This window comes from Carassius carassius, chromosome 46 (assembly GCF_963082965.1).
Source record: "Carassius carassius chromosome 46, fCarCar2.1, whole genome shotgun sequence".
NCBI classification, from domain to species: Eukaryota; Metazoa; Chordata; class Actinopteri; order Cypriniformes; family Cyprinidae; genus Carassius; species Carassius carassius.
In genome coordinates this window covers 20,095,594-20,109,560 of record NC_081800.1, presented here as the reverse complement: position 1 = coordinate 20,109,560, position 13,967 = coordinate 20,095,594, and the positions used below count along the sequence as shown (strand labels likewise).

At 38.0% G+C, this 13,967-nt stretch overlaps 1 protein-coding gene across 2 annotated transcripts in view; it reads left to right on the top strand.

Annotated features, from left to right (window-relative positions):
• Nucleotides 1-13,967, top strand: part of LOC132129438 (plexin-A2-like) — a 193,320-nt gene that overhangs the window by 106,661 nt on the left and 72,692 nt on the right. For both annotated transcript variants that reach the window (XM_059541037.1, XM_059541038.1), the window contains exons 6-8: nucleotides 6,147-6,270; nucleotides 8,068-8,221; nucleotides 9,865-9,961. In XM_059541037.1, the coding sequence (XP_059397020.1) occupies nucleotides 6,147-6,270; nucleotides 8,068-8,221; nucleotides 9,865-9,961 (375 nt within the window). The remainder of the gene's footprint in view (nucleotides 1-6,146; nucleotides 6,271-8,067; nucleotides 8,222-9,864; nucleotides 9,962-13,967) is intronic.

Here is a 13,967-nt window from a genome sequence, read left to right as displayed (position 1 = left end):
GCTTGTATTCTTTAAATATTGAATTCAACGTTTCCAGACCAACAGCCAACCAAAATTACTACATTCGTCATCTTTTAGTGGTTTTGTGCCAATGTCTTCTCTCTTGTGTCCTGACTCAGTAGGGGCGTGCGTGTAAACCCTTCACTGCCATCATTACAGTAATGGCAGGCGTACTTCCCTTTGAAAAGTGCACTTAAAGTAATTTACATGACTCCCGACAGGACAGGGACAAAGAATTTGCGAAGCGAGCGATATCTGTGCGTCTCTGTTCAGCATGGGGCTGTTTTTTTTCTCTCGTCAGCCTGCCATTGGCGCAACAGGATTACATTCCTCCATCAGTCCTCTGGGGCTTTCTGCTGTATTAAAGCTCATGTAATACAGACGCCATTCAAATTTCAGACTTACCATACTGTGTTGTGCAGACAAGCTTATGTATTTATTAATTCACTAGCAAAAGAACTGAAAGTACCATGCTACTACCTTTTTTAACATGTGGCATGGCATTTTTTTAAAATTCATTAGTTTATAATTTACATATATATGCTATAGTTGTTTTTAGTTGTGTTTTTTGGGCAAGAACATATACTGTTAATATGGTACATGGTATATCAATATGGTAATCATTCAATACCATGCTATATATCAGATACGATCATTTTCTCTTTCCCTCCATGTGTGCTTGAATTCCTCCCTCCACATGGCGAGTGCTTTTTCACAGTCAGTGTTCTTTTAATGAAATTAACATCTCTCACTGGCTCTAATTCCAGCTCCACACTCATATTTGCTCATTTCTCACTCCTCACGGCCCCTATGGAGTCCATCCTTCCTCATCTGATAGAGCGAAAGACAGTGAGTGAGAGAGAGAGAGAGAGAGAGATTGCTGACAAGTACTACTGTACAATGGTTCCATTCATCTTTTAACTTCTTCACCACACTGTTTTTCTCCTCTTTTGCATATACTTTATAATAAAGTTTTTTTAATTTTTCTTTGCAGCAAAAGTTCATCATAGGAAACCTTTTAAATCAATAAGTTTTTTTTTCTTGATGTATTATATGAGATTATAAAAGATTCTTCAGATCAACACATGGTTTTTCTGTGATCTTTAAAGCACAAAAACAAGTGGTTTAAGGAAAAAATGAATTATTAAAACGTCTTTAAAACAACATAAATTTTGCACCAGGCAAATATCGAAGATCTTATTAAAGTCATATTTTAAAAGAAGCACTGGATTTATTTGATTTGATGAAGTTATATATTCCAATTTGAAGTTATTATATGAAGTTCCAAATTTGTAAGAAAAAAATATTGCTGGATGTTGAAATTTTCGGTCCTGAAAGACGGTCCAGTTTTATTTGAGTCATTAGATGTTTACAAAAACGTTCAAAACGTTTTCTCTTATGCTCACCAAAGATGCATTTATTTGAGTAGAAACGGTAATAGTGTGAAATATTAAACAATTTAAAATAATTGCATTCTGGTTTAATGTGTTTTGAAATGTCATTTATTCCTGAGGTGGCAAAGCTGAATTTCCAGCAGCCATTACTCCAGTCTCAGTCATTTTTTTAGGAATCTTTGATTCAAAGTTTAAAAGAACAGCAATTAATTGATCTAGTGTGGCCTTGCTGAATAAATATGTTAATTTCTTTTTTTTTTAATTCCCCAAACCTTTGAACGCAAGTGTATTTATTTATTGTACTTGCCTTGTTGTTATGATTTATTTTTATTTAATTTTTATTTATACTGTACACTTTTTTGTAGATCAACATAATTCTGCTCTTAGTGTGCGAAACATCTCTCTCTTCATTCTTACCTTAGTTCAGAATAGTGTGATTTGCCCATATTCCAATAATTACCAACAGCTGCTGCACACCATGTGATTGAAAGGAGAAAAAAAATGAGTGAGAAGAGGTATGTTATGCGGTAATGGTGTATGAGTATATGAGGCATCACTAAATCTACCGGTGTTTAAACTATGAAGGCAAACAGCATCTGTCTGATATCTGTCTCTCTGGCATAAGAACCAGATACATCTCTCATTGGCTAGTTAGACGGGACGCTGAAACTGGGAAGAGACAGAAAAAGGAGGAGTAAGGAGAGAGAACTAGTGAGATGAGGACTAATCTCCTAGGCCCGTGGAGAACACTAATCCTGGAGATGATCTGATTGGCTGAACTCCTTTGAGGTCACAGGCTGTTTTAATATCAGTGATCCAGCAATTGCTCAGCAGAGATCATTTCAACAGATCCTAATCGCTTTTAGGATTTAGCTCATTAAAGAGAAAAGGAGGGAGGTGGGGAATCTCAGCGCTGATCAGTGTTTAAGGACAGTATGAGAGCGTATTTAACATTATGGAATACATAAGTGTTTGTAAAGTGTGTGTCTGTGTGTGTGTAAGCTCTCGGCTTGGGTCTTGTTTGTATGGCTGTGGGGGCTGTGAGGAAACATTCACTCACTCTCTCTATCTCATGTACCCACACGGACATTCTTGATATGTTGGACTAGCATATCTGCATTGAATGCCCAGAGTACAATATGTGAGATGTTGTGTCCCATAATGCAGTACACATGACTTGACCTTCCATGTGAAAAATAAACCATAAAAAAAGTTATTGGGAATTATAATATTTTGATTTTCAGGCCTGGTTTTAATACAGTATTTAATTGGATGGAAATTCACCTTGTATAACTCTGAAAATAATTATATGAATCAAAAATAATTTATTTAATAATTTATAATTAATGTATGCATTCATGTTTTAATAATTTCCTAATTTGTTTAATTTAATTTATAATCTATCAGCACATTTTCTTTTCTTTTAATTGTTATTAATTTAATTAATAAACAATGTATACATATGTTTATTAAATAATGCGTTAATTAGACTTGCTTAATTTAATAAATAGTATTTTTATGTATTGTTTAATATTGTTATTATTTTATTATTTATTAAACGGGTTGATGTCATGTCATAACAATGTAGCTACTAATGCATCATTTATCATCGCATACTGAGAAGTTTTTTTTTCCACATACTTAATATTGCAGTATGCAGAATGCAGTACTTGTAGACCATTCCAAATCTATAGCCATAGATTTTGCACAAGATAGGTGGCAACAACCTCAGGTGTAACTGAACAACATGGCTTTTGTTATCTTCAGTTACCTTTCTTACTATCATCAGAACTGTATAAAGTAGCATGCTGAAGGATCTTGATCCCGTTTCATAATGCAGTGACCTTACGTGTCCCAAATTTAGAATGATATAGAGAAGTATAGTCATAACACATGAAATAAATTATTTGGAAATCAGCAATAACACAGCTCATCACATTACAGCAACCCCAGATCAGTTAAATGTCATTGATATCTGCACATGTTCATTTAAGCAGCATCATTATGGTTATAACAATCATACGCTGCTCATTACGTGGCTACACGTTTACTCCTTGGTCTCCTTATTGAACTTAAATGGTTCTGGTCTGTGTTCAGGTTATATGGGATTGGTGCTCGGCTAAATTCCTAATCACATATTGATCTCTTGTCTGTATAGTGTCTCATCTGGTCTCCTTCTTTACTTCTTGTCTCCACTTCTCATCTCCTCTCTTTTTGTCCCTTATCTCCCATCCTCTCCTCTTGTCCCATCTTTACTCATCTCATTGTGACTCTTCTGTTCTCTACTCCATCTCATCTGATCCTGCCAGGAAGGAGTTCACAATACTCCCACTTCTATTCCTGTCATCTGTCTCTTCTCGTCAGTGTTGAGTGTGTATGTTGAGTGTGTTAGAAGGAGAAAAGATGCTGTAATTGCCTGGCTGTTGCACAGGGATAAAAGCAGACAGTAGAGAAGAACCCAAAGGTTAACTCACTACTACCACTACCCTCCTCTTTCTCTTTCTCTCTTTCTCTCTCTCTCTCTCCCTCACACACACATACACACACACATGCACACTAAAAACAGGTCATTCATAAATCTTAAAGCTTGTCAAACACACAACCTTTAACGTATAACTACCACGTTTAAATATCAACGCTTATTTATAATTAACAGCATTTTGTCAGTAGCTTTCAGTTTGCAGTATGTCAATGCAAAGAGTAAATCATAACAGAATTCATTTGCATATTAAAGGTTGGTCTGCAGTTGCTAAAATGACCCGTTTAATTCTAAGGGCCAGAGTGGAGGCGGAAAATGGAAGAGTCCAACTAAAACACCACATTTTGGTGCAAGAAACCTTGATTTTAAGAGAATATGAGTCATATTGTATGTGTGTGCTTGTGTGTTCAGGCATTTTCTTTTATGTCTACAGTATGTTTATGCACCTCTCTAAGCATCTCTTTAGAGGACCAGGGCTGTCGAGAGGCAAAGCAAAATAAACTCCTCTGGAGACACGATGAATTGTACAGGAAACATACACACTTCATTTAATGAAAGAGAGAGAAGAGGTTGCATACTAAGTACACACACTTACATGTTCACACATATTATAATGGCTGTCTCCTGGTGCCATGGCAACGCAACATCCTGAGTACACCCACCTCCTCCTCCAAAATCAAACCTGGTGCCTGGATTTGGTGGACAAACCCACACCCACGTTTTCAGAGAGTGAAGTATGCACAAGCCGTCCCGGACATCTGAAAGCACATTAAGTGTCACCACCACCCAGAGCATTAGGCAGGTTAAAAAGACACGGCAAATTGCAAGCCTACACGCTCTTTGTCAAAGATAGAGGAGCAAAGAGAGAGGGAGGCTGAGTCAAAACCAAGTGACAGGCTGAATGAGTGTGGTGTGAAAAGTAAAATATAAATCCTAAATCTAAAAAAAATCTAAAGAAGATTTGCAGTGAGAACAGTGAGATTTATAACTGTAGGATGAATCAACCATAGTAGCTTATGTTAGCTATCTGTAAATGCAAAAAACTAAAAGGGTAATTTAGCATAAAAAATTGCATTTTCCTGTCTATCAATGCTTTCCTCTAAGTAAAAACACTTTGAGAGGAATAAGAGGACGTATTCTGGAATTATATACGTCTAGGGCATGAACATTGGTGGCTGGTGGCAGTAATGACATCATGTGATGTCTGATCAGCTTGTCTGGAATTAGAAGTTACAGATTGCTCTTTTTGGGAGAGTGATGGTATAAAAAAGTTCAGCACCAAGGACAGCAGCTGAAGTCAGCAGTGACACTTATGTAGCTTGTGTGTAAATGAACCACACTTAAAAGTCAAAGAGATACTCTTCCGATCAATAAATTATATTAAAATAAAAAAGTTATTTTAAATTGTAAGAATATTTCACAATATTACAGTTTTTACAGTTACAGAACTTTTATTCACCGTTGTGTCATTCCAAATCCATGTTTTCTCTTTTCCTCCAAGTAAAAAAAAGTGACATTGGAGAAGAGTCCAGAGTGCTCTTTTTTCAAATGAGGACTGTTTAACTGCAAAAATATGAAATCTTATCCTCTTTTATAGTTCAAAAATCTCTTTAATGCTTATTTGTTTTGCCAGATTTAACTGGTATCAAACATCATTGGTATGTCTTGTCATAGACATCAAATCTAGTATGACACGTTTTAATGCAACATTCCTGAACTGAATAAGATCTGAAAACTCTGACAGAGATTGCTTTCAACAAATAATGATTTAAATAAAGTTTTGCTTCAGTTTTCCTTTTTTTACTTGGCTTCAGAAAGCTTGGAATTGAGTCCACAGGCACCTTTTTTTATAGTTTTTATAGTCTCTTTCCTCATTTTTGGAATTATTATCATAATGTATATATTTTTGTATGTGTTATGTTATTGTACAGCACTTGTGCATTAACCCGTTGTTTTGAAATGTGTTTTAGAAATAACCGTTATTTTTATTTGACATAAGGGTGGGTAAATGATGAAAGAATATCTAATGAATATTACACATAAATTCATTTTATTTTTGTTTATTGGTTTGTTATGCATTCATTAACTTGATATGTGCTGAGAGAAGGGTTACCTTCTACGGATTCCCAGGGAACACATATACAGTACTAATAAATATATTTGCTTTGAATGGACTGTAATTTGTCAGTGTCTGCCAAATTAATAAACATCAGTCTTTGTGGTTGTCCCAATATTTTCACAGCTAACTACTATGCACTCCCTCTCTCTTTTAGATGTTCTCAAAGGGATCGTTGTGAGCGGGCAAACGAGCCATACCGTTTCGCTGCCACACTGAACCAGTGTGTGAAAGCCACAGTGTACCCAGACAGCATCGCTGTGTCTGAACCCAGTGTTCCGGTGAGACACCTCGAAGACCATTTATAACCTTGACTCACAAGAACACAAACACCTTAACAACCCCGAGGTGATGTTGACTAAAATGAAGGAGCATGGATTCCTTCGAGCAAGAATTACCTACCCCATTAATTAGTTTTCAGTGCGATGTCTAGATTTTGACAGTTTTGGGTTTGGAAAGTGTGCGCTGTGTGGGAGGGCTTGAAGTGCGAGAGATCTGGAAAGAGAGGCCTTTGGGAAAGGTATTTGTGTGGGTGAGATGCCAAATAAGCGTGTGGGCCAGAGTAGGAGTTGCATTTAAGAAGACAGAGACATCGATTAAGGGCTACGACTCTTGTTTTGGGCATTATTTTTAGCAATGCAATTTTTAATCAAGCAAAAAAGAACTCACTCTTGCATACCAGAAAGTATGAAGGTATTCACCTTGGTTTATGGAAAAAATTGTGATGTCCAGATAATTGATAGAGTCCCTGTATCACAGCTACCTGATTAAGATAATGAGGCGTCTGGCTCTAAATTAGATGTTTCTGTCATGCCGTAGCGCTCAACAACATGACAACAGGGTCACCGCTGTTCGACGCGTTGTACGATGAAGGGAAACCATTACCATGACAACAAAACCCATCTGCATGGGTGCCGAAGGAGCATGAAAAGCAGCAAAAATCAAATTACCTTTATTAGAAATGCTAGCAACAATTAGCCCTCCATGCACATTGCGGAGAAAAAAAAAAAAAAAAAGAAGTGCATTGAAAAAAAACACGCAATGAAAGGAGCAAAGGCAAAACATAGAGACACCAATAACGCCAACGTTGTTATGGTCAGACAATTCTTTATAGACCACACTAACCGCAAACAATACCTGTGCATCTACAACAAATAACAAGTCAGTTAATTAGCGATCCTCTAGCTGTCGCTCTCAGCGCACTAGCCTAAAGAGTGCAGAAATGAACATTCTTGTGGTCTTAAAGTAATTAGATGGCATATAGATGCTGGAAATTTCAAAAGAGAAAGATAGGCTGAATATACATAATCTATGAAGATCTGCATGATAGCTAGAACCTTTGAAAACGATGTTGTAAAGATAAAAAATTAGCCTAGCATTTTTAACAAATGTCACAGTAATAATTGTCCTCTTCTTCAGTGGCGAGAAGACCAGCCTGCATGTGAAAAGTGTGTATTTATAGCCTGTGAGCTCCATCCTGTGTGTCACCGGTCCCCCGGAGAATGACTTTGGAGGGCCATGTGTGAGAGCATTCGTGTGAAATGCAGGAGATGTAGTACAAAGATAGAGAAAGAACGGATGGATTGTCAAATGCCCTCTTTGAGCAGGAGTCTTAATAAGGTTAAGTCTTTAATGATGGCTGGAGTTTATGCTGTGCGAGACCATCTGCTGCATGCTGCCAAATGAACTTTGCCCATGTGAAAAGACTGAGGTTATTTGATCAGTAATAAATAGATTATTTCGGAGCCATAGCTTGGAGAATAGCACTCATGGTTCAGACATGTAGACCGTGGTACTGATCCTACCCACTCGCTATAATTTTATATATATAATATACATTACACATAAATGATTACACTTGTAATAATGATCATTATATATATATATATATATATATATATTTAATTTAATCGAAAATATATAATTTAATAAAAATAAAAAAATACAAAATGTAAATTTCTATATCTAAGTGCATTACATTGAACTCAATAGAATAAAGTAATTCTGATTATTTTATTTAATTATGAAGTGTAATTATGAAAACTACTGTTCTAATCTGATTTATTTCCTCCGTCTAGCTCCTGGTGAAAGTGACAGATGTTCCGGATCTTTCTGCTGGAATCACATGCTCCTTCGGGAACCTGACGGAGGTTGAGGGCAGAGTGGATGGGAATCAAATTCTCTGCACTTCTCCTGCTGCTAAAGATGTTCCCATCATCCCCACAGATCAAGGTATTTATTCAAAACTATTTATTAAAAAAATAATAATAATAATTCTGATGTCTCCTGCTCTCCATGTACTCAACTTTTCCTATCAGTTGACATAATTTTTTCTTTATCCACCCATCCACCTGTTCCCCTCAGGGAGGTGATCTCTATTCTCTTGTATAGATGCTCTATTAATAGACCCTCACTAGTGTACCCAGCAGCCTGGCTTCCTAATGAGGGCTTCATTCAGACTCACACTCGAGCCACACCATCGATCCCACCGGCCACATACAACTGCGGCTCTAATGAGCCTACATCGACCCTGGGTCGGCCCCAGGGCTACAGGCGTGCTCTCAGACACACTTAAGCCTATTACAGGTGACGAGCCCTCTGCCCTCTCCCCACCCATAACAGCTCAAGGGAGGGAGTTCTTCCCGAACGCTGATCAACAATCCGGTTTAGAGTCATCTGTGGTTATGAATATAATCAGGGATCAGTTTGCAGTGTGGAAAACCAAAAGTAGAGGATCCTGTTCCACAGAAAACCACTTGGTGTAACTGTATATGTATTCAGTTTGTTGGCAACGCTTTTACAGCAAGATTACACAGATTATTTTTAAAAGCTAACATTCGTCTACGGATAAATTTCGACATGTGTTTCCCGTCTAACCTCTGTTGGGAAGCAGATGGCTGCATATGTTGCAGAAGTTGGTTGTGATTATCTGAATCACAATAATCTCTTCCCAGCCCATAGTAAATGACAGCTCTGTTTACCAACAACCCCCATGCTCTTGTTGGGGGGAGCGTTATCCAATCAGTGGCCTCCCTAATGGTAAATGTCAACTAATCCCCCTGTGCCTCACATTTGCCACTTCTCTCTTGACTGAATCGGGCTCGATAGAAACATATGAGCATCGATCATGTGTGGAAACACCTGTTCATTGAGTGGCTGGTGTGACCAATCCTATTCCTAGTTTATTTCCAATAGCTGCAAGGCACGAGACGGTTGGGCATTTAGGAATTGCATGTCAGTTATTTTCCTTGACATCTGCAGCAAAAACGTTTAAAACGCCAACTTTTACCCTTTCATCCCTGTTACAAGGAGCGGAAACAGGTTGGAAGAAGGGAAGAAGAGAGGAAGTGGTGCTTTCGGGTCATGGCTGACTCCCACACACTGTATGCAAGCTGAATCGCTGCCTATTTGGGACAGAGCTTGTGCTTATTTGAGTATGAAGAGCTGGCCACTTATCGAGCGCGAGTGTTTGGTCTGAACGCAGATCGGCATTCTCCACGCAGCCTCCCTGCCAAACGGGGTTGGCCTGGCTGGTGTTCTGCGGCGCTGCCAGCCGCTCCTCCGTCATTACATTCGACGCTGCCGCCCGCAGGCCTGTTTCACATTAACAGCAGGGCTCAGCTGTGTTTTGTGTGACAATAGCATGCTCCACAAAAAAAAAGCACCAAATATGCTCATATTGGTTTGGATGCCACACATTGCAGAGCTGCTCAAGGCTCTGCTTGACTGTGAGAATATGATGCTAGGAATGCCAAGTATTAATCAGAAGACAGCTTGAGCGTGAAGCAAGCTGAAAAAAGGGTGGCAAACCAAACACAACAGAATGCGATGTGACAGAAATATTCTCATCTCTTACTCTCTTGCTCTCTTTTCAGACTGGTTGGGTGTCGAGCTCAGACTGAACTCGAAGGAAACGGGTCAGATGCTAATTAGCACAGAGGTGAAGTTCTACAACTGCAGCGTTCACCAGCTGTGAGTATACACAAACTTCATTTAACTCATTTACTGAGCTAAGAAAAATTGCATGTGAGAACTCGTTAATTTCTCAATATTTTCCCCTTGATGGGTTAAATTGAGGAAAAATGGCTCAAATGTCCCTCTATACAGGTTTTTCTTTTGAAAATATCAGGAATCTCTCATGTATCTGATAAAGCTCAGATTTCAAAACTTTAGAACTCAGTGTAAACTGAAAAAAGTTCTATTTTTATAGCTCTTTTTGATACACTACCATTCAAAAGTATGGGGTAAGAAAGATTTTTCAAATGTTTTTAGACAAAGTCTGATGCTCACTACAGCTGTGTTTATTTGATCAAAAATACAGTAAAAACCATGACAATTTTTTTTTTTTTATATATGTTGAATACAAAGAAAATCTTTAGTAATTATAAGAATTATTGGAAAAATATTTAATGGAAAAGTTTATATTTAAACAAAACACTACATTCAAGTCTGCTAAAACTCTTCTTAAATAGCTATTGGGATCCTGGTTAGCATTACTGTATCTAGTAGACCATACAGTCTGTGATACCAGCAGAAATTTAAGTCGTTTCAGAGGAAGTGCAAGTCGTTTTTATTCAAAGTTAAAGATTTTCAAGATAAAAAAATATTTTCTTGGAATAGCATTTACAAGTGAATCTGTCACAAGAAGTCCAGAAATGTGTCCTTAGAAAATAAACTGGTTCTGGTTAAATTGTTTGACACTACATAGGGTTGTTTTTGATTGCACAAATACCGTATAGCGAATAGCGTATAGCGTATAGCGTTATGACTCAATCTGAATTCTTTTTTTGATACATCATGAGATACACAATGTGTCATACCATCTACCCAGGGGCGAGTTGCTGTGATATTTGTCTTTATGATGTATTCATCCCACATATGCAGCCCTGCTGATATTTCTCTCACTTCCTGTGTCGTAGAGTATCAGCGTTGTGTCACAGCGCTTAACCAGCTCACTCAGAATGCTGTGAATGTTTCAAAAGTGTTATGCAATACAGAAACACTTTGAATTTCTTTAGGCCCACAGGCGTTTTGATAATATTCAAAGAGTTTATCAAGGCTGTATCTGGCGCCGCACCAGACTCTTGCAGGGAGTTTGACCTCTCCAAATCATCTTTTGCAGGATGCTAGTGTCACGTCCCACCTAGGCTGCAGTTTTCCGTGACTGGCGAGGGCCTCGTGGCTATAAAATGCATCCATTATGGCAAATTCTGGCTGATCTCTTGTCATTTCTCAAGTGCCGAGGCTGAGATGTCTGAATTGTTGAGTCTAAGTATGCTGTGGGTTTGACGCTCCGGCTGGAGGCATTGCTGTCTGTCACAGTTCAATTCCACTTCATCTGCTGTGATGGCTGATCAGAGAAGAGCGAGTTTGACTGCATCTCGACTCTCCAGGAGGCCCGCTGATAAACAACCGTTTGTGTCTGAGCGAGCTTGGTTTGCGCCGTGCCTCCAAACTCCCCTCTTGTGTGTGTCTATGTGTGCTTTAGCATATATTCCTAGCCTCTCATGTGCGTTTGTAACCAAACATCATATGGGTGCCTTCTACAGAGAACAGATGCTGCTCGATGCAGGAGATCACAGAGCCCCCCAGTAGCTGGAAGCTGATTGGTTGCCGCCGAAAGACTCGCTCCCCTCCCCATTCCTGATACTTCCTCGCTCTATCATGACCATGTCACCCGAGCATTTGACAGGTCTGGAACTAATCAAACAAATACTCTGTGGCCAATCCCTCTGATCACGCACCCCTTGCATGTGGAATACTACATCACACCGAGCTCCGTTGGCCCTCTTTGCCTAAATTTTTGACACGTTTAGCCTTATCAGATTTCCTCCTACTCTCCCTTAATCTTTAAATGTTGTAAAATGCTCTAATTTGTGACCCTGGACCACAAAACAAGTCTTAAGTTGATGGGGTATATTTTTTGCAATAGCTAAAAAAAACATTGTCAAAACTATAGATTTTTTTTTTAAGTCAAAAATCTTTAGGATATTAAGTAAAGATTATTTTCTGTGAAGATATTTTGTAAATTTCCTATCGTAAATATATCAAAACTTAATTTGATAAGTAATATGCATTACTGAGAATTCATTTGGACGACTTCAAAGGTGATTTTCTCAATATTTTGATTTTTTTGCACCCTAAGATTTTCAAATAGCTGTATCTCAGCCAAATATTGTTCGATCCCAATAAACCATACATCAACGGAAAGCTTATTCAGCTTTCAGATGCTGTATAATTCTCAATTTAAAAAAAAAAACACTTAATAATGGTTTTGTGGTCCATGCTCACATTTATCTTGAATACCCAACAGAGTGATTAAGTACACTGTGATATATCGTTTTTTAGCTCGCAATTGCTACATGAATCTCACCGCCAAATCGGGTTGGCCCATCTGAACCCATTGGCCCAATGGCAAGCCGGCTCTGATGAATATTTTAGCATAAATCCTTCTGCATAATTTAACCACCAAGCAGAAAACACAAACTCTTGGACACCAAAGTGCTGTAGAGATTTGAAAAAAGGGGTCCAGTGTGCTCAAGGAGTTAAAAAAAAGGGTTTTGTTGAAGGTGCTCTTTGGGGTCGGGAATTCAGTAAAAATGTAGTAGAAGGAAATCCAAGGCACTCTTCTTTAGAAAATTATAAAAAGCCTTTATTGGTCTGGCTATTTCATGTTAGAAAATAAAAGACATTGGGGAAAAACAACCCACGCATAGCGGCACAAATAGCCTTCTTCAGGGTATGTTTTCCAATCAAACAATTTACTCTTTTATAGATGCTGATTAGAAACACCTGAATGACAAATTACATGCACGTACAAAGAAGGTCCACTAGGAGGTTACATAGCAACAAAGGGCATATCACAAAAAGGGACTGAAATCTATTTCTTCATTCAAACCAGGGTATACTGTGGCCTGTAACTCATATATATAGAATGTTTCTCTCTGTAGAAGTAATTTTAAACGGTCACCACCCCGAATGCTCTTTTTGATCGTTTCTAAACCCTCAACCATTAGGCCTTCTGGATTACTATTGTGCACATTTTGAAAATGTTTTGCCAAAGGGTAATCTAAATTAGCCCTTCTAATGGCATATTTATGCTCCGATACTTTGTCTTTGAGACGTCTCTTGGTCCGACCTACATAAAAGCATCCACATTTGCATGATAACCTGTATACCACAAAAGTGGTGTTGCAATTAATGAAATGTCTTTTTGTTGTACCACTTATCTGTCTTGAAATTACAGAATTCTTTGCATTCTTTAATATTAGAACAATGGTTACAAGACCCACATTTGTAAGTACCTTTTAATTGTCTGTTAAGCCAAGTGGTCTGTTTTTTAGCAGGAAGATGACTAGATACTAGCCTATCTCGTAGAGTTGGAGCATTCCAAAACGGCTATTAACTTTTTAGATCTAACCATTTCTATTGGCAAAGATGGGATACTCCATACTACTGTATATCGTAAAACAACAGATAGGAACACTATGTTGAAAGCAGATAGTTTCCATCCAAATTGGCTAAAAACAATATACCTTTTGGCCAGTTCCAACGTCTTAGACGGATTTGTGATACCGATAATGAATATGAAGTGCAAGCTAAAATCCTGTCCAACCGATTTTTAGAAAGGGGCTATCACACAGAAATTGTAAAAAAAAAAATGCTTATAAGGAAGCCCAGTGTATTTCTAGACCAGAGCTATTCCAGAAGAAGACAAAACGATCCTGTTTACAGAATCAGGCCTATTTTGTGACAGAATATAGCTCTTTAGCCAATCCCATAAAAAGGATTATACACTCAAATTGGAATCTTATTAAGAGTGATCCTGTTCTTAGAGAAGTGTTTTCTGCATCTCCAAAAATTAGTTTCAAGAGGGCTCCAACTCTACGAGAGTCATCTTCCTGCTAAAAAACAGACCACTTGGCTTAACAGACAATTAAAAGGTACTTACAAATGTGGGTCTTGTAACCATTGTTCT